Source organism: Megascapheus bottae, chromosome 15 (genome assembly GCF_031878675.1).
Source record: "Megascapheus bottae isolate mThoBot1 chromosome 15, mThoBot2.hap1, whole genome shotgun sequence".
NCBI classification, from domain to species: domain Eukaryota; kingdom Metazoa; phylum Chordata; class Mammalia; order Rodentia; family Geomyidae; genus Megascapheus; species Megascapheus bottae.
In genome coordinates this window covers 12,905,035-12,929,625 of record NC_143523.1, presented here as the reverse complement: position 1 = coordinate 12,929,625, position 24,591 = coordinate 12,905,035, and the positions used below count along the sequence as shown (strand labels likewise).

Here is a 24,591-nt window from a genome sequence, read left to right as displayed (position 1 = left end):
ATATTTTTATTCATCCAAATATTTATAAATACCTACCATAGAACAGGGAATGTAAGTGAGCAAGGCAGGCATTGTTCCTGCTTTCAAAGAGCCTGTAAGTAACAGGAACTTACAGGAGTATGGCAAAACATTTGTTGTTATTGTTGTTGTTTTCCGTAAAGAAATAATCACTTTACAGAGAAGTAAAGGAAAAGACAAAGTGTGAGGAAAGTGTAAGGTTTGGAAGAGAGGACAGGTACAAAGCTCTGGCCAAGGATACCTGGCAGGTTAACTGATATTCCTAGTTGAGGTTGGTAAGAGGAGAGGAACACAGCACCAGCCTTGAATGCAACTGTCAAGCAAGACCTCAAGATCCTGCATCCAAGCCCTAATGCAGGTGGGTACATTTTTTTTTTTTGGCAGTAATAAACACAACTTTATAGGTGGGTACATTTTTAATAACGCTCAGTAGAGGCACAGTACAGAAAGAAGGTGCTATTTGAACTCAAATTTAAACCTGAATCTTCTTAGTGATGTTATGAGTAGAATTTGGGTTAAAGCATTTATGAGATGATAAAGAATAATGTCAACAGGCCAGGAGATTATTAGCCTAGTGGTAGAGTGCTTGCCTAGCATGCACGAAGTCCCAGGTTCAATTCCCTGGTACCACATACATAGAAAAAAGCCAGAAATGGTGCTGTAGCTTAAGTGGTAGAGCTCTTGCCTTGAGAAAGCCCAAGGACAGTGCCCAGGCCCTGAGTTCAAGGTCTAGGACTGGCAAAAAATAAAAATAATAATGTCAGCTAATACCTTAAGATTTAGATGTAGATACAGGTCTAGATTTGCCTTTTAGAAGGAAAATTAAGTACTATTTGAAATATAAAAATTCTTTCTTATAATTATTATTGGCACTGTTTAGGAAATAACTTTGATTTTTAGAAGATGGGATGAGAGTTCAGATATAATTAAAAGAAGTTCAATGAAGAGAGAAATGTTAAAAATCTTTGCTAGTAAAACATAGTTGCAAAAATGTTCTTGTTTAATGCAACAGCTGTATTTAAAAATAGAGAAAAGTTTAAAAGCCTATTAACACAAATTTCTCATTTTTATACCTTTGAAGCTGCTCCTGTAGCTGATCTGCAATTTTCACTTTGTCCAATAAATTCTGAATTTCAGCTTTTTGGCGATTAATTATTTCCTTATATTTTGATAATTCATCTTCTGTTCTTAATCGTTCATCTTCTAGACATTTTGCCTATTAAATGATCAAAACCAAGTCAAATGACAGTTTTTCTTTGTCCCTTGAAAACTATTTCAGACAGTGCTTCCATACTAACAATCTGAGCTGAATTGTAAAGCAGTGCTAGTATAAAGAAATATAAAAATCAATAGTTCTGGATTTCAGTTTCACATTTAATCATGGTAGTTTCCATATGGCATTTATTTTTACTGAATTTCCATTTCCTTGTCTAAAAAAGAATACAGTTACCCTGCCTAACTTAAAGATATGACATAAAGAAAAATAGGGAATATACATTTTTAACAAACACTGTGAATACTATATGACCTCAAATTAAAGATGGTTTTTAAAAGCCTATTTCTAGGTAAGTAAATGACATACAATAGCATGCTAGCCTTGAGAAAGCTCAGGACAGGGCTCAGGCCTTGAGTTTAAGCCCCAGGACTGGCGAGCGAGAGCGAGAGAGAGAGCGAGAGAGAGAGCGAGAGCGAGAGAGAGAGAGAGAGAGAGAGAGAGAGAGAGAGAGAGAGAGCGAGCGAGAGAGCGAGAGAGCGAGAGAGCGAGAGAGAGAGAGAGCGAGAGAGAGAGAGAGAGAGAGAGAGAGAGAGAGAGAGAGAGAGAGAGAGAGAGAGAGAGCGCGCGAGCGAGCGCGAGCTCTGACAATCATAACTATAAACACTTAAGAGAAGTTAATCATAAGACTGGTAAAAATGGAAACTATATGCAACTAAGATTATTAAATATACCCAGAAAGAAATGTAAAGAAAGTTCATATTATATTCTGACAGTTCCAATTGGTTTGCTGAAAAGACTGTCTTGAGATGACAGGTACAAGTTATAAATAGAGCAAATATGCTTTGTAAACATTTCAATAGGATAATCACAGACGATAACTTTCAATAAGAAAGCTGATTATGTATGTTACTAGGGAATTGCTTTTCTGTGCTTTCTGTGCTTACTTTGGAAAATTTCTTTTTTTTTTGCCAGTCCTGAGGTTTGAACTCAGGGCCTGGGCACTTGGGCTTTCTCAAGGCTAGTGCTCTAACATGTGAGCCACAGCACCACTTCAGCTTTTTTTCTGTATAAGTGGTACCAGGAAATAGAACCCAGGGCTTCATGCATGCTAGGTTCGCAAGCACTCGACCACAGGCCATGCTCCTGGCCCTTACTTTGGAAAATTTCTCTATAAAAACAACTCTAGGCCGGGAGTTTGGCCTAGTGGTTAAAGTGCTTGCCTAGCATGCATGAAGACCTGGGTTCGATTCCTGGGTACCACACACATAGAAAAAAGCCGGAAGTGGTGCTGAGGCTCAAGTGGTAGAGCTCTAGCCTTGAGAAAGTCCAAGGACAGTGCTCAGCCCCTGAGTACTGTCAGGACTGGCAAAAAAAAGAAAAAAAAAAACCCCAACTCTACCACTAAAAAAAAAAACAGACTAAAATTTAAGTTAAAGACGTTTATTACTCTTTCACAGGAGTTGTAACTAAAGATTTTATTACCTTTGTTCTCAGGGTTCGTAGCTCATCCATACCTTCCTTAAATGTCCTCTTCAAATCTTCTAGTTCTTTTATTTTGGCATGATGCATCTTCAAAAGAAACCACAAATTATAATGCTCTAAACCAGATCCAAAGTATATTGCCTATTTCTTCCCAAAGGCTTAAAAGCAGGTGCCAACAAGTATCATTCATTCTATATTTATTATACAATCTAAGATAAGATGAAAGAGCAAAAAAGTACTCACCTCTAGTTGGTCAGATTTTTCTTGCATTTGCTTTTCAAGTTCTCCTTTTGTAACTCTAAGCTTTGCATCAAGCTCATTTGACTTAATTTCTTCTGATTCCTGGTGGAAAGAAAATAGAAAATGTCAACTTAAAAGTTTTATAGCTGGGTGTAGTGGCTCATGCCTGTAATCCTGGCTACTCAGGAGGTGGAAATCTAAGGATCAAAGTTCAAAGCCAGCTAGGGCACTAAAGTCTCTGAGACTCTTGTCTCCAATTAACCACCAGAAAACCTGAAGTGGCACTGTAGCTCAAAGCATAGGGTGGCAGCCTTGATCTGAAGAGCTCAGGGACAGTGCCCAGGCCGAGTTCAAGCCCCGCGACTGGTGACCAAAAAAAGTTTTATACTTTGAAAAGTGAAGAAAACTTTGCAACTAATTTTACTGTGAAACATATAGTTCATGTACCTGAAAACTGAAAACTCTACCAAAAGGTTTAATATATATCAACCTTCCAGGAATAAGAACAGTATTCTTAAGGTTTATTATTATAGAAATGTTTATTTTTATTTTTAAAAATTGTATATTTCCTTACACTCCTCATTCTTTTTGATACTTTTTAGAAATTTTATGTGGCTGAAAACTTCTATGAGTCACTTGCAGGTACTGTAACATAGGAAATAACCTATCTTTTAGATTTAACTGTCCTAACAAATACTTTTCAAAGACTGTAGAGATAGAAACTTAATTAAACCAAAGTGCACATGTTTAGAAGAAGTTACTATTCTACTTAAGAAGGTATGCATACCTGATAGGTTTTTATCATATCCTGACAATTTTGTCGTATCTGATCTGCTTCTTCTTTTGCTTGTGTTAACTTTGTTGTTGTTTCTTTGAGTTTATCTTTGGTTTCCTGCAATGACAAAGAAAGCCACAAGTTTGCCACAGTGAAAGACAGTCAGAAGTGGTCTAGCTAAAAAGTTCTTGTCCTAGCATTGTACTATGGGGTCAGATGGTATTCTAGAAATAATATTTTATGTTTCTGACAAAAGGTTAAAATAGCCTGCATGGTTAACTGGCAGCCATTAAATAACTTACATTTTGAGTTTTCAATAAATTACTGCAAGTTACTAATAAGGTTTTTTAAAAAAAGAGCAAAGTGTTATCCAGTTCTTTTACACAGCTGTAAGAGATACAGTAATGCTATGGCTTTTGGTTGGTGGTTTATCTATTCAAAACTGCCTTCTCACTGATTAGTGGTTTCCATTTTTAACCTACTCATTTAAAATGGCAATTTAGGATTTTTAAGGATTACCCTTGTCAAATTTTTTGTCCTCCTATTCTTTATTTACCTACTCCATTTATGACCAACCCTGACTCTATCTTTCCTGTTTCCAGTTTTCACTGTAAGACAATATTCTTCCCTCTTCCCTCTTCAGTGTTCCCTCATTAGCTTCCTATTTTCTAAGGCAATTCTGGAAGATGCAGCCCTAATCCTACCCTCTTAATCACTCTTTAGAAAACACACCCAGTGTCATGATTTGGGCTATCATGTGAATTTCAAATGAGACTTCAGCTATCACCTCGTAGATCTTTCCCTGCAGAAATGGGTAGACGCCACTATATACTTTTCTGTAAATATAATCTAGGCATGTTGTGGTTTCTAACAACTGACAACTTATACTGTAGCTCATGCTTCCTCGGAGTAGCTTCTGGAACGGCAACCAGAGTTCAGTACTTGTCATGTATGAACTGTTCATCCAGTCTTTGTTAAAATAATAAAGCAATTTCTAAAATAAACTTTTTCTGCTTTAGATTGGTTTGTCTGCCCAAACATACAATACTCGTTTTACTCCTTTTATTTTTTTTCTGTTCTTCTGTTTGGAATGACTTTCCCTTTATCTCTTAAACAATTTTCATTGTGTCTATACTTCACACCCTCATGTGTCTTTAAAAAAAATTTTATGCAATTAAGTACTTTGCTATACACTTTGTTATTGGCCTTTGATTAAATTGACTTGCACTGAAACTCAGTATCAGTTACAAAATATAGATAATTTTGGATTGTTTTTCAAGTAATGATTTAAAAAAATACTAGCCTCAATAAGGCTACATCAATAATTACAACAAAGCCAGACATATAATAGTTGCACATTCCATTCACTCACAAAATAGCAACTGAGAAATTCCTATATGTCAAAGAAACATGACATATATGTTCGAATAAAGAAAATGAAAGAATCACATGTGCTTAGGAACTGACAATATTGCACTGAGTACCTACTAAATATAGAGACCTTTTCTAGAATCCAAAACCGTGAAAACAAGACAAAATCACTATGCTCATAGAGCTGATATTCTGATAATAAAAATTAAGAAATAAAATACCTAAGCAAAGGCATGTTTATTATGTGAGTGACAAGCAACAAAGAATAAAATAAAGCAAGGACATGAGAAAGTCTGGGCAGGAGGCATAGGGAGGTGATGACAGAGTAGCCCTGAAATGTCTCATGATAAGTAAGCAAAATCTTGAAATCTAGGATTTGTTGAAGCATTGTCTATGATGACTGAGAAAGATCAAGGATAAATACAAGGTTTGGAGACTGAGCCAACTAGTAAGAATGGATTGACATTTATTACGATGGAAATGCAAAGGAAGGAAAGGTCACATTATTAGTTCAGTTTTAGACGTATTAAAATGGTCATATATCATTAAGGAGGTCAAATATCAAGTACATAGTTGAAGATGTGAATCTTCAGTTCTGGGTAGAAGTTACAGATCTGGAGTCTATTTCTACTGTTGTATTTTTAAGCACATTAACCTTGTTTTCTGCAGTATCTAATCTGTTCCTTCACCTAATTTTTCATCTTAGACATATCAGCTTGTTTTTCCACATATATTTCCCATGGTTCTAGTTACCATACTTATGCTTTCATTTACCTCCTTCAGCAATAGCTGTTTTTAACATCATCCTCCACTTTCTGGATTTGTTCTTAGCAATTCCTTTCTGTCATTATGGACTATATTTTCTTACTTCTTTATATGCTGGTAATTTTTCATTGGGTGCCAAACAGCAAGTTGTGTTTTTAGGTGAAGTTATATATTCATCAAAATGTTTTTTGGACTTTAAGGACATAGTTAATTTACTTGAAACAAACGTTTTTAAAGCTGTGTACGGTGTACCTCAGACCTAGTGTACCTGGTTCCCGCAATGAGCTATCCCCTTCTGAGGGCTCCTTGGTGCTCTGACATTAAGAGGTATTTTCTCTTTAGCTGGTGAGAATACAGTGTTCCTGAGTGACATGAGCACTAAAGATTGCTGACTCTTCTTTTTCTTTTCTCAAACTTTGCCCTCTGTTCCCAATAGCTTGACCTCTGGCTCTTCAAATCAGGGATACCAGAGGCTGTTTAGAATCCTCTCCCATGTCGGAAAGGATTCCCTTTCCTTAAGATTCACTGTCACATGTAGCCAAGTATCACAAGTTTCAAAATCACTTTCTTCCTATCTTGTCTTTTTTTAACTTCTCAATTTCTGTTTAATGTTTCTGTTTAAGGTTTTTTTTTTAAAAATCTTTTTTTGTTTTTGCCAGTCCCGGGGCTTGAACTCAGGGCCTGATCACTGTCTAAGGTTAGAGCTCTACAATTTGAGCCACAGCACCATGTCCAGCTTTTTTTTCTATGTATGTAGTACTGAGGAATTGAACCTGGGTCTTCATGCATGCTAGGCAAGCACTCTACCACTAGGCCAAACTCCCAGACCTGTTTTGTTTTTTTTTTTTAAGGTAGGAGGATAAATTTGGACTTTATTATCATAATATACTAGACTGTTGTTAAAAAAAAATACAGACTACAGCAATGACAGGAACATAAAATATAGCTTACTAAATGGTAAAGCTCACACAAAGTAAGCTCTAACTTCCAATTAGTGAGCCTTATGAGGAAACAAATTGTTTACGAATAACGCCACCATGCACAACACAGTAAGCATAAGAAGAACATATTATTAAGCAGCAGAGTTTCACTTTAGATGGCCTTAGTAGAAGGAATCCCGGTCATACATTAGGCCTGCAATGTATTATAGTCCATTGCATCTTCTGGTCTAGGTACAGTCTTGTAGAAGACTTCACACTTGTAGCTTTCTCTCAGACAGAAATGTCTAGCGAGTACCCCGCACAGCCAAACCATGTTACCAAATGACCATGGCCATATCCACTGCAATAAAATCATCTTATTCTGAAGCCAGGCAGATAAAATTATAGCATCCAGACTGATGATCATATACTTGAGGTACTTTCACTCTCATTTATTCATGACAATTGATTTTAGAGGCTAGATGTTAAAAATTTTAGTTTAAATCCCAGAGTTTGAGGAAATGCAACAATTAGTTTCTATAGTATGATCTGATGACCTAGGTATGTGTCTAGTGTTTTCCAGCCTAATCTAGATTTCAGCTCTGGTGATATGACCTAGGTCTGATAGCTAACGCTTACTATGAGTGCAGTTACTCACAGGACTGAGATTAGCACTTGAGACTTGCATAGAGCCCAGAAAAATGTACTGAGGTTCAGATGTCCTTTTGACCTCTCCAGGGGCAGCTCCAATTGCCTGCTCATGACTACATTTCATAGCCTCGCACAGAGACTCCCTCACATCCACTACATCAACGGGTAGGCAGGGGCCTGTTCTAGACACTCCGTGAGCAGTGACTGTCTCCTATGTGCACAGAGCTAAATGTTTCACAGTTACTAAGTGCCTGTAGTTAAAAAGAATTTAGACATATCTGATTTCCAGATGCCAGGCCAACATATTTGCTATTTTCATTTTCTAGCAATCTATGTAACTTTATAAAGAGGTCTGCATGTAATATATAGAGGTCTGCTTTAAACTACCCTAGCCAACTTAGAAAGTATCTAATTTCATCCGACTTCAAAGGTTCCACTAAAAATCTCTTATCACCCAATCTTTAAGCCTCAAAGACCTATAAGCTTTCCTCTCCTATTGCCCATATTTTAACAGGTTTCAGGGTTGTCTCTGAGGACAACAGATGAAGATAAGAAAGGGCCACAGACATTGGATATTAGGTCATGTATTATGTCCAGATCTTAAAGTAACTTAAGCAATTAGAAGCTCTGTTTAAAGATTTAGAATTTTAATTCCTTATTCTGCAATTCAAAGGGAACGCTTTCCAGCAGCTCTTTGCCTATTCCCAGCACATACCTGTGCTGATGAGTCATCAGCCAGCTTCAGCCTGGAAAGAATCTACTATTCTCTAACTGACCATTGACCACTGTTGATAGACTGACTCCCTATCTAGTTTCCTCTGAGACTAATATGCAAATACCAACAGGTTACTAATAGTTCTGTTGATTTCTAATTGTGTAATAAAGTAAACCACAGTAATAGCTTTGAACAAGATCATTAAGCCTATTTTTGAAACCAAGTGTTTCCCTACCTGTTCTTCTATTTAGGTCACATTTCAGAGTTGTTCTTTTACATTACATCCTGTCAACTGCAGATTTTTACTACCTCTAATACAAGGCAAGCTTGTATTTCAAATTATGTCATCAGGCAACAGCCTTTACAATAACATTTCACTTTTTTTTTTAAACTAAAGCTGGGGATGAAACTTAGGTATAGGGCAACTGCATAGCATGTTTGAGGCCTTCTGTTGAATCTTTAGCAAAACATATATGTGCGTGTGTGTGTGTGTACACACACAACACACAAATATGCACACTAATTTACTAATATAATGGAAATATATTACTAAAAACAGTAAAAAGAACTGTCAGGGTAACATTTGGAAGGGTTACAGTTACATTCATCAGGTAGTGGGTACATTACTTCCTTTTCTTCTTTTTTTATTTTTATTTTTTTTTGGTGGGGGTCATGGGGCTTGAATTCTGGGCCTAGGAGCTGTCCTTCAGCTCTTCAGCTCAAGGCTACTGCCCTACCCCTGGAGCCACAGCCCCACTTCCCACTTGCTAAAGATTAACTGGAGATAAGAGTATCATGTTCTTTAGTGCATGGGCTGGCTTTGAACCACAATCCCCAGATCTCAGCCTCCTGAGTAGCCACCACACCCAGCTGGTACATTACTTCTTGAACACTGATATCCTTCTCAAGTTTTTCTCTCAATCCCCCCCAACTTATGTATATTATATTCATTATATTTAAATAAGAACTCATATTTCTTAATCATGGAAATCTTATCATCACTGATATTTTACAAAATTCCAGTTTGCTTCTAATTTGGTAAAGTAAGTTACTGCCAAATTCAGCCCACCAAAAAATAAAAAGCTTAAATATCTGGTAAACTGGGTGTTATAAACTATGACTAATAAATTTACATTCAAATCCTCTTAGTAAGTAAGTCATGCAATGACTTTTCTTTTTCGTAATTGTCTAATACTCAGTTCCAAGTACTCTGCAGAAGTAGCTAAAGTAGGCTCCAGGCCTTATACCTACTAGCGCTGCTCTTAACACTCACTCTAACCTTTCCATTGTTATAGCACTCACCTTGTGCAAATCCATTTCAGCCTTTAATTTGTTTTGTGCCCATTTTACTTTAATGATGTGAGAGTTGATATCCTCCTTTAATTTGTCTATTTCTCTGGTGAGTCTAGTTGTTTCACCTTCCTAAAATGATAATATTAGGTCATTTTCATGTAATCAATCAATTAAACATCTGTATGTTCTTTAGACCCCCTCAAAGTAATAACAGATTCCTGCGCAGTAATGTTATAATTCAAGGGCTGCTACACTATGGCCAACCAGCCAAAAAACTGATTTAAGGTTCCAGAGGGCAGTAAAATTCTAAATCCAAAGAAAAGATGTTAAGTAGCACTTATATTTTAACTGGATGTGTTAAACCACAAGTATACTTCTGTGATTCTTCTTAACTGGCTGGCATTAAAGTGAAATTTGAACTAAACTGGTTTTGCTAGAATTCCTGAGAAAAGTAACAGTATTTATGAATTATAGGTTCACAGAAGGGATTCTGAAGAGAAAATTCACTTATCTTGTAAGATAACATCTAAGGAAGGTGTGTTTTTAATAAAACTATAAATTGGATTCCATGGTGAAAGCAGAAAAATTCCATTCTGGCCAGAGTTAGATCTGAAGTTCAGTAACAGAGCAGATGCCATTATATAGGCCTTGGTTTCAACTCCTAGCCCACCAAAAAATAAAAAGAAAAAAAGAGGCAAGATTCTGACCTAAGTGTACTTCTGGCTCTAAAACTGTTCACAATTTGATACTATATACATTATTTTACTAAATTATATATAGTCTTAAGGCATATACTTGTTTTCTGATCGATTATAACACTTTTAAGGCTCAGGAAAAAGTATGTCAAATACTTCATCGCCCCCCGCCCCCAGTCCTGGGCTTGAGCTCAGGGCCTGAGCATTGTCCTTGGACTTTCTCAAGGCTAGAGCTCTACCACTTGAGCCTCAGCACCACTTCCGGCTTTTTCTATGTACGTGGTACAGAGGAATCGAACCCAGGTCTTCGTGCATGGTAGGCAAGCACTCTACCACTAGGCTAAACTCCCGGCCCCAATACTTCGTTTTTTCCTTACCAAACCTCCCCTTAGACAACTACTGAGATACAGTTTAGTTTCTAAACATTCATGCTTTTAGTGGGCAAATTTACAAAAATGACTGCTTCAATGTTTTAATCATGTTAGTATTATTTAAGGAAAAGGATAGAAAATAAATTTCACATGAGTCACACTGGCACAAGTTATACCTTTGCTTCATACAGCTGTTGCAAGCGTCCTTTCTCCTGAGAAAGCTGCTTAATTCTGTTAGTGTTTTTCTCAAATTCCTTATTTGCATCTCTCAGTTTTCTCTCAAGTATCTCTTTTTCCTTTCGAAGGTCTAAAGATTCCTTCTCACCTCTTACATACTTCATTACCATTGCTTCTTTTTCCTGGCGAGCTTCTTCACATTTCTTATTGGCCTTTGGAGAAAAAAAATAACAATAAAAATCTTTTCATATAAAAATACATTGAAAGGAATAATACTTTCCTATACAATCAAGTTTCTTTTTTCCCTTTGTCATTTTAGGGCTAAATTTTAATAGAATGTGAGCTTGAACTCTTACATTTAAAAGAAAACTTTAAAATTAGATTGGCTCAAAATGGTTTTATGAGAAATTAATCTGTAACAAAAAGTTGTCATTAAGTGGGAAGGCTCCATTGTTTTGAGCAAAGCATACAAACAGTCCCAGGGGCATGAGCGAGGAGGAGAGTACAGTTTACAAAACATTTTTGGTACACTACACGATCAGTGGAGTTTCTCTAGTAACATACTATAGAAATGATCTTGAAAGTATAGTCTTCCTTTTCTTTTTCTTTCTGGCGGAAGGGGCAGTTTCAACAACATTCCCAGGACTAGCACTATAAAATTTTGAGATAAAGCAAAGTTTCAAAATTATCAAAAAAATGATAAAACAATTATGATAAAACTCCCTTCCTTCCAGAGTCTTACTTAGGCTCTTGTTTGGCTTGCTTGCTCACAGCTGATGTTCCATCTTGAGCCAGTTCAAGTGCTCCAGTTCAAGATTTTGGCTAGTAAACTAGAGATAAAAATATTCGGGGCACTTCTGTTTCCACTAGCTTCATCATCATAATCTCAGCCCTCTGAGTAGGTAGGATTACAGAGGTGAGTCACTGGTGCTAGGTTTAATATTTCCTTTCATCCTTTTCTTTTGATTGCTATGGTTACACCACTTACCCTTTTAGATCTGCTCTCTCACTCTTTTCTCCCTTTCCCTATGTCCCAGGAAAATAATCATCATGGGACATATTACAGATCCTCTTACCTTCAACTTCCAGCTGGTCTTGGCCAACAAGAAACTAGCAGAGTGATGAGATGTGACACACAAACTCTACAGAGGTAATCTAGATGATAGAACTACTCGGTATGAGTTGAACTCCCAGAACTGAAAGCTTTATTTCTTTTTTTCTATGGAATATCCAAACTCAGGCATTTATTATAGCAAAAAAAATAACTAGTACAAAGATGTACACATAAGCATATGTAACTTGCACAGGTATATATAATACATAAACAAAATACCCATAATTATGGTGTAAAACCTACTGCTTGTACCATATGAAGGGATTGGAGGCAGAGAGGAATTATAGGTAAGGACTTTCATTTTTTATTCTGCACTTTATAACAGAATATATTATATATTGCTTCAGCATTCTGAGTGGTTGCTATTTATATAACTAAACTTATCTAGTCTTAATATAGACATCAAAGTAGTCTAAGAGTTAATTTTAATAATAAGAGAGTCATCAGGTTGGCAAATTTTAACAGATGTAAAAAAATACCTGTTCCATCCGTTGGGCCATCTCCTTGTGTAATTGCTGAATTGCATTTTTGGCTGCAATGTCTTGAGCTACTAATTTATCTTTGGAAGCTTTAATTTCTTTATTAAGTTCCTCTATTCTTGATTCTAACTGCAAAGAAAATTATTTCTGGATTACAAATTATTATTGTACACAATATAAAGAAAAGTAATAAACATACTTCAATCATGGGATTCAAAACTTAGCAGTACTTATCTCATTGGAAAAAAATTAATATAAATCAAAGAGTTTGTGATTCAGTAAAGTAGATAATATGACTTAAAGCATCCACTAAGGAATAACTCAAGGGAACATGGTGAAAGCATTATAAAAAAAAATTTAATGTTATATTAGAAAAGATTTGGCTAGTGTTAAATAAAGTAGAGCAGAAGGAATATGGAAACAATAAAGAAAAGAGACATACAGTAAATAGCAAAATGGCAGGTATAAAACCAACTGTCAACAAGTGACTGTAGATTATATAATCAGATAAAAAGGAGAAACTGACAGAGTGGAATAAAAACAGAATACAGGCAGGTGTGGGTAATTCTAGCTGCTAGGGAGGCTGAGATCTGAGGATCACAGTTCAAAGCCAGGCTAGGCAGGAAGCTGTGGCTTGAAGTGGTAGAACACTAAACTTGAACACAAAAGCTCAGGGGCAGCACCCAGGACCTCAGTTCATGACCAACAATAACAAGAAAACAACCCACTTACATGCTGCATTCAAGATTAGCACTTGGGAGTCACAGACAAAAAGATTATGGGATGAAGACAGCCTGTACTACATGGTGAGATCTGGTCTCCAAAGACCCCCCCCCCAGCCCCGCCCCACGCACACACACAAAACACCCTCCCTCCCCAATGATAAACTGTGCATGGTGGTTCACACCAGTTATCTCAGCACTCAGAAGAGGCTGAAACAGGAGGACTGGAGTTCCAGAGCAGTCTGGGCTACACAGTGAGACTCTGTCTTAAACAAACAAATCTGATGGAAATGAAGAAATAGAAAAATAATAATTCTAATTTAAGTGAATCTTGGGTGATGTTCATACAAAGCAGAAATCAGCTAATGATACATTTCTCATAAGTGACAGTACTTTTAAGTCTAGAATGCTTCTAATCTGTTCATAGAAGCACCTTAGACAAAGTCTCTATGTTGATTTACTTCTGTGATCAATGCTTTGTGTTCATTAAAAGAAAGGAAGAACAAGCCAGGGAAGCCAATTAGCCAGATGCAATCTAAATTATTAGAGTCAATTCTCAGTGTAGTTTATGAAAATACTAGGAATGGAATCATTCTAAACTACGAGCATAAATATAATTCCTAATGCAGATATAAGCTTTTCAACATTGTGTCTTTCCTTAAATGGTAAAAACTGTCTAACAACCAAATCAAACTGTCATTTTTATTATTTTAACACAGTAGACTTCATTTTATTACATTCAGAATACACACATATAAAAATAAGAATTTACATAAAAGAAAATAAGACTAATTTTTACTTCATAGGATAATGCTTTAAATATCAACCAGTTCTCCGTATTTAACTTTCAGAACTTCAATGTGTATACAACTCAGGAATATATTTTATGAACTGAAGTTTAGCCTTTTGTTTTATCTTTTTACCTGTTTAATTGTACTCATATGCTGCTTCTCTGTTTCTGTTCTTTTTTTTAGTTCTTCTCTTAAATTGTCTTTTTCTGAACAAATGTCTAAGATGAGATCCTGATGCTTCTTATTTTCTTTAATTAACCTTAATATAAATATGAAAGGCAACAAATTATCAGTAAAATTGGAGGCAATGAAGATACAATATATAATCTACTTACTAAAGCAAATGCCTTTGATTATAGTACATTTACATCCCTGATATTTGTGTAATACAATTTTTTCACAGGACACGTTACCTAATAATAATGTCCTTCTCAGAGCTAGCAATAGTACACTATCACTAGTGACTGTACTTCTAAGACTAAGCCCTAATTCTGTTCATAGAAGAAAACGTAGCTCAGAAAATATTCACATCATTGCTCCATGCATCAGATATTTTACAAAGCAGTCTCTGGTTAAGCGCTTTATCCACACCAAAATTGTTTTTTCCCTTTTGTCATCATGGGGCTTTGAATTTCTAGGCTTGGCCATGGACTTTTTTGCTCAACACTAGTGCTTTACCACAGCACCATTTCCAGTTTTCTGGTGGTTAATTGGAGATAAGAGTCTGGTGGAAAGCCAGGCGTGGTAGCTCACACCTGTAATCCTCGCTACTCAGGAGACTGAGATCTGAGGATCAAGGTTCAAAGCCAGCGAGGGCACAAAAGGACCTGAGACTCTTATTTCCAATTAACCACTAGAAAACTGAGAAGTAGGGCTTGGCTCAAGGGTAAGGTGGTAGCCTTGAGCTGAAGAGCTCAGGGACAGTGCCTAGGCCAAGTTCAAACCCACGACCCACCAAAAAAAAAAAAAAGTCTTGTGGACTGCCCAGGTTGGCTTTGAACCATGATCCTCAGATCTTAGCCTCCTGAGTAGCTAGATTACAAAGGTGAGTAAAGGTGAGTCACAGGTGCCCAGCTAAAATTGTTAGATTCTTATATGCCACTTTCTATCAGGTAATTGTTCATTATTAAGAATTCTGGCTGGGCCTTCAATGGTAACACTGATGTTTTAGAAAATAGGGGGGAAGAAACACAATGGAACAGTGGCAACGATGGAGACTGAGTGGAGGATATGGAAAGATGTTGCTCAAAGTGCAAGACTAGTAAATTCTGCGTAGTTAACACTAATGTACATCATGGTGCTGATAGTTCATAAAACTTTTGAGGGGCCAGGGAGTGTAGCTTTGTAAAAACTAGTACTCGGTCCTTATGATAATTCTCACACATGCTATAACATGGATAAACCCTGAAGACATTGTTAATTGAAATAAGCCAATTATAAAAAGACCAACATCATATGACCCCACTTACATGAAATTACCAAGAGTAGTCACGTTTATAGAAACAGTACAACTCAGTGGCTGCTCGGGGCAGGTAGAAAACAGGAAAGGGTTGTTTAATGGATACAGGGTTTCAGATATACAAAGTGAAAGCTCTGTACATTGTTCAATAATGTGACTATACATAACAACAATGAACTATACACTCAAGTCATTAAAATAGTAAATATTATTATCAAACTAAAACTATATTAAAAAATCAGAAACATAAAAGGAGGGACCCTGTGCATTTAAGAGAATGAAAATTCAGGAAATAAAGAAGTGAAAACAGGAGACCTGATCTAGAGACAACTGACTGAATGAACAGAATAATCTGAATGACTAGGAGGGAGATCATAAAATGTCTATTTCCTATCAAGCAATATGTATAATATTTTCTTCTATCCTTTTTTGACATGTAGACCTCCTTTTTTCATACATATTTCCTAATTTTAAAAAGTTTAAGTATCATATTTTTTAAAATTTAGTATATATTGGTCAGACCTAGTATGTTTTACTTTCTTCTTATAGAAGAAAAATATGTAAGTCTATATGTGGTAAGAAAATATGCAAGTCTAGGTATCACTTAGCTATATAAAATTGAATACACAAGCCCATTTAATACTATTAGAAAAAAAGCTACATGATGTCAAACTATTATTAAAACAATTAACTGTATATATCCAGGTGAACCTAAAAGTTGAAGTCTATGTTCTTATTTGTTGTATGGCAAACAATCAATTGTTCTCTAAATTTAAATTCTTTAAACCAACGAACATACAATAGCATTTTAAGAAAAATATTGTTTTATTACTTCTAATTTCCTTTTGATTTTGCCTATTACTCTTCCACATTTTTTTTTCAGATATGGAAGACTGAGTTCTTTATAGAAAGTTATAACTTTTAAACTTACTCTACTTGAGGTATTTATTACCCTAGACTTATATACCTACAAAAACACACAGATACTACTCAATTATGAAATATACTTTTATTGAGGAACCTCATGTGCACAACTCTACTGTGGAATTAAAAGTAGGTGAGATGCTACTTCCCGTAAAAGAAATGGATCTCTAATATCCCTGGGGGGGGGATTGCTAATTAAATAAAATACTTACTTTTTTATAGTGTATTCTTGCTGCAAACACTTATCTTGTACACACTTTTCAAAAAGAACTAATGCATGCTCTCCTTTATTCATTCCATTTGGTACTTGGGGTTCTCCTGCAAACTCTGTAGACAAGAGCTCAGATTCTAATTCTTCCAATAAATCCTCTGATGCTGAAACATTCTTTATTTTTGAAATAAGTTTTTTAGTGCAGTCTGTATCGTAGGGACTTGCTGAATAAGTCTTTTGATTAGCAGCTTCTGTAAATGTAGACGACCTTAATTCTTCCAGTATTTGTGTTACTGTCTGTTCTGTTTCATTTGTTTTTGGTACTTGCTTTATAAAATCTCCACTAGGGAAGTTATCTATTTGTTCAGAATTTTCTGACCGTGGGTCTGCTTTAGCACAAGAATCTTCATCTCTACTATGATCTAGAATACAATTTTCTTGTACTTCAATTTGATTACTGTGTTCATGAGGTTGGTGCAAAATTTTGTCCAAGTTTAGTGACAATAGTTTGAATTCATTTTCCAATCTGCTGCCTTCATCATCACCAGAAAATGAGTTGTATGAGTCTCCTTTTAGTTCAGATGCTTTTCCAACATGTGTATCAGAGGAAATGGATGCTCCGTGCTCTGTCCCCGACATGCTTACTGGCTCCAACTCACTTTGCATTTTTTCAAATCTGTTCCTGATAGTTGTTTTACATCTAAGAAATCAAAACATCACCATTAAAGAAAATATACACTATATGACACACTATATGACATAGAATAGCCATGACTATAATTTTGCCACTAATAATTGCCATTTTTTGTTAACATACAGATGATACACAGAGGGGTTAGTTACATAAGTCAGGTAATGAACACATTTCTTTTTGGACAATGTCACCCCTTCCCTTGCTCTCTCTCAGTTTTTCCTTCCCATAGCCACCTACAAGTTATAAAATTCATTTTCAACATAGTAATAGTTCTTTTAATAAAAGTCTTTCTTAGCCATGAGAGATGGCTCATGCCTGTAATCCTAGCTACTCTGGAGGCCGAGATCTGAGGATCAGGGTTCAAAGCCAGCCTGGGCACTAAAATCTGTGAGAATCTTATCTCCAGTTAATCAACAGAAAACCAGAAATGGCCCTGTGGCTCAAGGGGTAGGGCAGTAGCCTTGAGCTGAAAAACTCAGGGAGAGAGACCACCAGAGTTCAAGCCCCATGACCAACCCCCCCCCCCAAAAAAATCTCTTTATCAACAACAACAGTAGTATAGGACAGGCAATCCAAGTTAGCTACAATCAGTGTTGGAACTTCCAAATCGTAAGTGTCTTTTCCTCTACTGTTTAGTCATCCAACTTTCTGCTGAAGCTGGCATTTCTCAATAATCTTCTCAAAGTGTTACATAATATTTTTAACTGGAGGATTAGTGCTAAAGAATGGTTAGAATTAAGACTACTACACTGTTAAGATCTGTAAGAAAATGGTGAAGAAAAAAGACAGCAATGAAAGCATTAGAAGAAAAGCTACAAACTAAGAAAACAAAACAATGCTTATCCAGTAATGAATGAAATTTACTGAGAAAGACATTTAAGCAAAACCAAGCACAAGCCAGTACCAGGTATAGGGGTACATGCCAGTAAACCCAGCTACTCAGGAGGCATGGGCAGGAGAATTCCAAGTTAAAGGTCAGCCTGGGCAATAGGTAGCAAGAATTTGTTTCAAAAACAAAATAAAAATAGAAGAACTGGGGATGTAGCTCAAAGTCGAAGAGTACTTGCCTAGAAGGTGAGAGACTCTGGGTTCAATTTCCATACCTGGGGGTGGTCTAAAAAGGAGAAGCAATAAATAACAAGACACAGCTACCTTTAACCCAGAGCTCTTAAAGGATCCCTGGTAGAAATTAATTTCATCCAGGTAGGGATACATGATGCAACCTGTTTTGGCTTTTTTTTCTTCAATCATTCTCATCAGGACTAAAACTATGATCATTACAAATTCCTTACCTAGGTCAATACAAGCATTAAAATTAATCTGACAAAGTTACAGTATTTTTATATTCTCTACAAAGATAGCTATCCGAAGGGCTACTTTGTGAAGGATAGTCGATTTCAAATTTCAAATTTGTCACTGTTTTCAACAGAATTTTGTCAGATACCAACAAAGAATGTACATGGTAGAACAATTACGTCATACTGAGGTTAGATTAAAAACTGAGATGACGACAGTTTTGAGAGAAACTAAGAAAGCAGATGGGAGTGGAAAAACAATAAAATACTAAACTTTTTTTTTTCTTTGCCAGTCCTGGGGCTTAAACTCAGAGCCTGGGCAACGTTCTTGGGCTCTCTCAAGGCTAGAGCTCTACCACTTGAGTCAATGCACCACTTCTAGCTTTTTCTATGTATGTGGTACTGAGGAATCAAACTTAGGTCTTTCTTGTATGCTAGGCAAGCATTCTACCACTAGGCCAAACTCCCAATCCCAATACTAAACTTGTGAATAGTTCTGTGAAGAGGGATAGACTACCATAGATCTGCATAGTTCATGGTAGAGGAGGTGGTCAGAGGATGAAATAGTAGGAAACTGGTCAGGTAGAATCCTGAAAATCCTTCTAGGCAGGAGGGGATTTTATTAAGAAAAGTTATAAGTCATCTTTCTTGAACACTTGATTGTACTCTAGGAGTTCTGCCACAGAGTAGGAGCTCAGATTTTTTTTTTTTTAAATTAAAGCCTATAAACAGGGGGGCTAGTGGGAGAAAACCAGGGGCGGAGGTGTTTTACAACAATGCCCGGCAAGTAATGTACTCATTACCTTCTAACTGTAATCCCTCTATATGTCACCTTTACAATAAAATTGAATTAAACTTTAAAAATAAAGCCCATATAAGCACAGAAATGGTTAAGATCAAATCATTATTTGAGGAATATGGAAAACTGGAGGAATAAGAAGACGTGCTACAAGTCTGTTTAAGCTGCCCCTTGGGCTTCAATTAATATAGCTATTGTTTTGGTTAACTAAACTTCTTATCTATAAAATTTATTTCCAAAAAGCCAATAATTACATTATCATGCTACATATAGTTTATAATCAAACCAAAGTCCATACTGGTATTAAAGGCTTGGTTTAGACTACCAATGAATACAGTGAGTAGTGCAAAACTTCGTGAACTATGTTATATTCCACCAAACCCTGAGACAAAGTAAAATGATTCTCAGATGGGAATAATGGCCAGCTACATTCACTTACTTAAAGTGAGTCACTTGTGAGCTGAGGCGTAGCTCAGGAGACAAAGCTCTTGGCTAGGATATACCAGGCCCTGAGTTTAATGTCGACTTCCAAAACCAAAGATACACCTTATGAGTATGTTGTTTTTTTAATTTAAAATCTTGCCAATTTAGAAACACATCTAAAAATGAAGTGGTTTTAAACATCCTAAGTAGTTTATAGCATAGCAATAAAAGTTGAAACCAAACAGACCAAAATGGACTGAGCAGACAGGAATTAATTTGCCCTCATTTTTGCAGATGCTATTCAGTATCCACTGGGTTTTGCTCAACCAACAAGCTTCAGCCAAACAGCATTTAGTAGATGAGTATGTCCAGTGGGCAAGACAGTATAGAGTAACAAAAGTATATTTCACATCCTACTGGATATTCATCTAGGTAAAAAAATACCTGTTTGTATAATAACCTACACTGAAAATCTGTTTCACAGTTCCTGTATATTAAAGAGGACTGAATAAACTCAAGTCTTTTAATATTTTCTCTAAGTAATATGCCTACTAACTTTTGAAAACATCATAATATAAACTGGTTTCTGCAGCTTACAAATTTAGTTGTTTGATGTTCAAATGAATACTAATTGGTGACCAAAGAAAAAGGGTTAGCAAAAATCTATGACTCTATGTGTGTGTGTAACTACATAAGAATGGTACAGTAATAGACAAAATTTGCAGCAAGCTTGATCACATCCACAATTTACTAGGAGAGACTGCAATTAACTGAGTTCTACAGGCCTCCAGTTGGTAATGTTGATGGTACAATTTGGATGCTGTTCAAGTTTTTCTTTTGGGAAAAAAGAGTTATCATCAAATGCTATTGGGAACTGAATAGCCTAGCAGTAGATGAGATTTGTTTACAAATAGTTTTAAGAAGTGTTTGTACCAATCAAATTCACAATCACACATATGCGTATGTATGAAACAAAATTATATATTATGGTATACATGATGTCAAAGTAAAAAAGGTTACTTTCATCTTGTAGCAACTCTTACTCATTTATTCATAGGGGAAATACTGTATTTAAATATTAGTCACATAGCCGGGTGCTAGTGGCTCACACTTAGTGGCCAGCTACTCAGGAGATTGAGATCTGAGGACTGCAGTTGAAAGCCAGCTCCAGCAGGGAAGTCTGTGAGACCAATTAATTAACCACCAGAAAACTAGAAGTGGGGCTGTGGCTCAAAGTGGCACTAGTCTTGAGCAAATAAGAGCTCAGGGACAGCACTCAGACCCTGAGTTCAAGCCCAACGACGGACAAAAAATGAAAGAATTAGTTGCAAAATTCTTGACTGGAACATTTTTTACTCCCACAATTGCTGCCGTTTCTGACACAGTACTACAGGACCAATTCACACTTCAAAATTATTCAACAGGTGAGAACTGGTTTCGCTCTTACTGGAGCTCATCAGCTGTAGGCAACTGGTCAAGAAACTTTTCAGAGCCAATCATGAACTCATTCCCCTACATTTTTTCTTTTCTTTCTTTTTTTCCTGGGGGGTGGAGAGGAGGAAAAGGCTGGTTTGTACAGGGCCTGAACTGAGCTAGCTCAGTTTACTCACTCTGCTACCATTCTATCACTTGAGTTACACTTTCCACCTCGCTTTTGGATGCTTAATTTGAGATGAAAGTCTTGAGGACTTTTCTGCCCAACTAATATCTTTCAGATCTGATCTTCCTAAGTAGCTAGAATTACAGGTGTCAGTCATCTGCATACAAATGCAGGAAAAAAAAAACAGTTCTCAAATTTCTACAAATTTTCATACAAGAATTTTCTAACTGATTTTGGTTCTAGGTCCTGTTTTCCACTATTAGTACTGTAAACAACGAAGAACTTAATCTTACCCAATAAACTGTAAATACAATTCAATATAACCTGCATATATCTGCTAACAGGCTGCCAAATAAATGTCAGATAAAGGTACTAACTCAGAAATAACTCCAAAGAACTAATTTATTCATTACTTTACAAATATTGAACATTTACTATGGAGATGGTTTTAAGGGTTGGGAATAAAATAATAAAGGACAAACCTTTATTATATATCTCTGGTATACGCCAGAGATACAATGAGCCAATACATAAAGACTCATTTAAATCTTTTACTCTTTGTAGTGTACTGCCAATAAAGCCTTATAGTTTCATACAGTAATTATTCTAAGGTCTGTCAGCATTTCATCAGAAACTATAGAAAAAAATCCAGTTGAGAAGCTTAAATTAAGCATAAATACCTTCTTCAGTGAACTACAAATTTTTAAATTATATACCATTCCTGTTCTTAACAGTGCCCACTACAGACTTCTATTAAGTATGTGAAGTTTATTAAGAAAAGAAAATTAAGCTTGTAAGACCACTACTGTTCTTTCTCATAATGGTTTTCTTCCTTTGTAGGTAAAATCAGTAACAAAATACATTTCCCAAACATACTTCAAAAAGTAGCATAAATGAAAAAGTAACTTAGTATCTTTCTGATCAGTCCCAACACAGTTCTGAGGGCAATTAAACTCAGAAGAAACAAAAAAACATCCACATAATAAAAATTTGTTCACAACCATAAATTTAAAAAGAATAATTTTCCTAAACAGAAGAGAACCTGTGGGACACTATTATATGTACACAATCCAGTCAGTAGTTTTTTCCTCTTGGGATCCACCCATTTACTCCAGTTATTTTTTTTCTTGTTTATTTTAGCACAAACAAAAAAATTTAAAGCTCAGCTAAAAAAGTTCAGTAGTGAAATGTGAAACAATTTAAGATTAGAATATCATTTGTAGATTTAAATTATCCCATTGATACCTCTAAAATGGATACTAAATATAGTATTTAAATATTGTACTCACTTTTTTTTTCATGTTTCCCTTGTTGAAAATATCTGACAAGTTTCAAATAAGGTGAATTTATGCAGATGAAATTTTACTGTTTTTGCTTTTGTTTTTGCCAGTCCTGGGGCTTGAGCTCATGACCTGAGCATTGTCCTTGGCATTTCTCAAGGCTACAGCTCTACCACTTGAGCTACAGCACTACTTCTGGCTTTTTCTATGTATGTGAGACTGAGGAATTAAACCTAGGTCTTTGTGCATGCTAGGCAAGCACTCTACCACCAGACCACGCTCCAGGCCCTCAAATTTTACTTTTAAAGACAAAAGCAGAGCTTATTTCAAGGAAATCTAGATTTTTTCTACAAAATGGAAATAATATTCTTATAGTACAGCTACCACATCCTAATTAAGCTTTGGATCAACTATAAACATAATATACTGAGTTACTCTTAAGTGAAACCTAAACTACAGTAAAGCTCACTAGTCTGAAAGTGTTATATGAGATCAAGGCCAATTATCCCTATCAGGGGATTGTTTAGTTTTATATGTAAGTCTCCTCACAAGAACTGTACACTATGTACACTGGTACGCATGAACTCCCCACACCCTCCCACACTTACTAAAAGGCTTGGGGTAACAGATGGAACAGTACCTACCCCTGTAACAAGATAATAGGAGAATGAGAAACTGTGGTTCACCAAGATTCCAAGATGGCTGGGGATGTCCTTCCTTAGTGGAAGTATGCTTGCCTAGGATTCACAAGGCTATGTCATATATCACATTATCAAGCTATATTAGGGAATTGAGATCCATAAAATTCTATGTATCTAATAAATAGGTATCCTAATTTGAATAAGGTCAATGAGTCTAATAAAATACAAAACACACTGCATCTTCGTTTTCTTTCAAATCTGAAAAAACAAAAATTTGACATCAACCCCCATAGATACAAAAAAAAAAAGGTGTTAGTGGTGGTTTGTACTAAAAGTTTCGGTTAATGCTTGAATTTGGAAGTCACTGTTGGCCTGTGTTTGGTTAATTTGGTATGATGTAGTTTAGATGACAACTATCAGCACTTCCTACCTAATTCTATAGACAATTCTCAGCTCATGTGTCTTAATGACAAGCATGTTGTTATGAAATCCACTCATAATCTAGCTGATAATGTGCTGGGATCCAGTCATCCTTGGTTTCTAGGGCCCTTTTACTTCAGTTATTTTTCCTTTTGTTTACTTCTTAGCCAAATAAAAATTACTGGTTAAGGACCCTAACTTGGTTTGGCAAACCAGGGTAGGTTATTGGTCATTCTTTAAAGGGAAAATGATTTTCTAAATGTGCTTGCTTCATGCTTCCACCTATCATCTCTTCCCTAAACAGGACACACATTACTTGCTGACAGGTAACTATAAATGGATTTTAAAAACTGAATAAACAATTATTATTAGTCACGCTGTTGCTGAACAGCATCAAAGGGCAATTCTTCAGTTTATGAGTGAAGGAACTAGAAGTTTATAGTGTGGTCACTACAATATAGCATAACCAGTCCTTTCAGCCAGCACAAAATAGACTGAAATGTCAGTGACTTGCTATAGAATCTCTGCCATCAAAAGCTATTGTTTATATGCAATTATTTTAAGTTAGACTGGGCCTTTAAAAAGTAAACATAATCCAAGCATCTTCTGGGAGGTTCTTACATAATTTTACATTCTTGCCTACTGTACTGGGAAAAAAAGGAATGTGTACTTCTAATACTGCTAGATATGTGAATACACCAGTCAAATTAAAGAGACATGAAAGGATTAAAACACAAAAGGAAGCCAATCATTTCCTAAATTTGTGTACATGAGGGCTAAAGACTGAAAAGTAGCTGCAAAGGATACTGTGGACTTTAAACTGATACACATTTTCCTTCGGCTATTACTGTTTACTGAACTTCAATCCTTTTTCACAACATCGACACTCTGCAATTATGAATGTAGTTTAGTGCGGGCGGGGGGGGGGGGAGGCCGCACCCATAACCTATCCGATTTTTTTCTTTTAATCACTACAGCACGCCTCTTGCAACCGTGTTCCACTCTTTTACTACACAGTCTCCTTAGAAAAACCTCGTGTTTGTCTATAGT

General features: G+C 36.1%; 1 protein-coding gene and 1 pseudogene across 3 annotated transcripts in view; both read right to left on the bottom strand.

Moving 5' to 3' along the window:
* The window catches only part of Ccdc186 (coiled-coil domain containing 186), a 34,025-nt gene that overhangs the window by 8,123 nt on the left and 1,311 nt on the right, over nt 1–24,591 (bottom strand). For all 3 annotated transcript variants that reach the window (XM_090345807.1, XM_090345804.1, XM_090345805.1), the window contains exons 2-10: nt 16,391–17,089; nt 13,928–14,054; nt 12,283–12,411; nt 10,689–10,901; nt 9,456–9,575; nt 3,744–3,848; nt 2,960–3,058; nt 2,717–2,803; nt 1,092–1,234 (exon numbers count right to left, since the gene is read on the bottom strand). In XM_090345807.1, coding sequence (XP_090201933.1) covers nt 1,092–1,234; nt 2,717–2,803; nt 2,960–3,058; nt 3,744–3,848; nt 9,456–9,575; nt 10,689–10,901; nt 12,283–12,411; nt 13,928–14,054; nt 16,391–17,055 — 1,688 coding nt within the window. In that variant the 5' untranslated portion in view covers nt 17,056–17,089. The remainder of the gene's footprint in view (nt 1–1,091; nt 1,235–2,716; nt 2,804–2,959; nt 3,059–3,743; nt 3,849–9,455; nt 9,576–10,688; nt 10,902–12,282; nt 12,412–13,927; nt 14,055–16,390; nt 17,090–24,591) is intronic.
* Nucleotides 11,206–11,282, bottom strand: LOC150053815 (small nucleolar RNA U3; annotated as a pseudogene).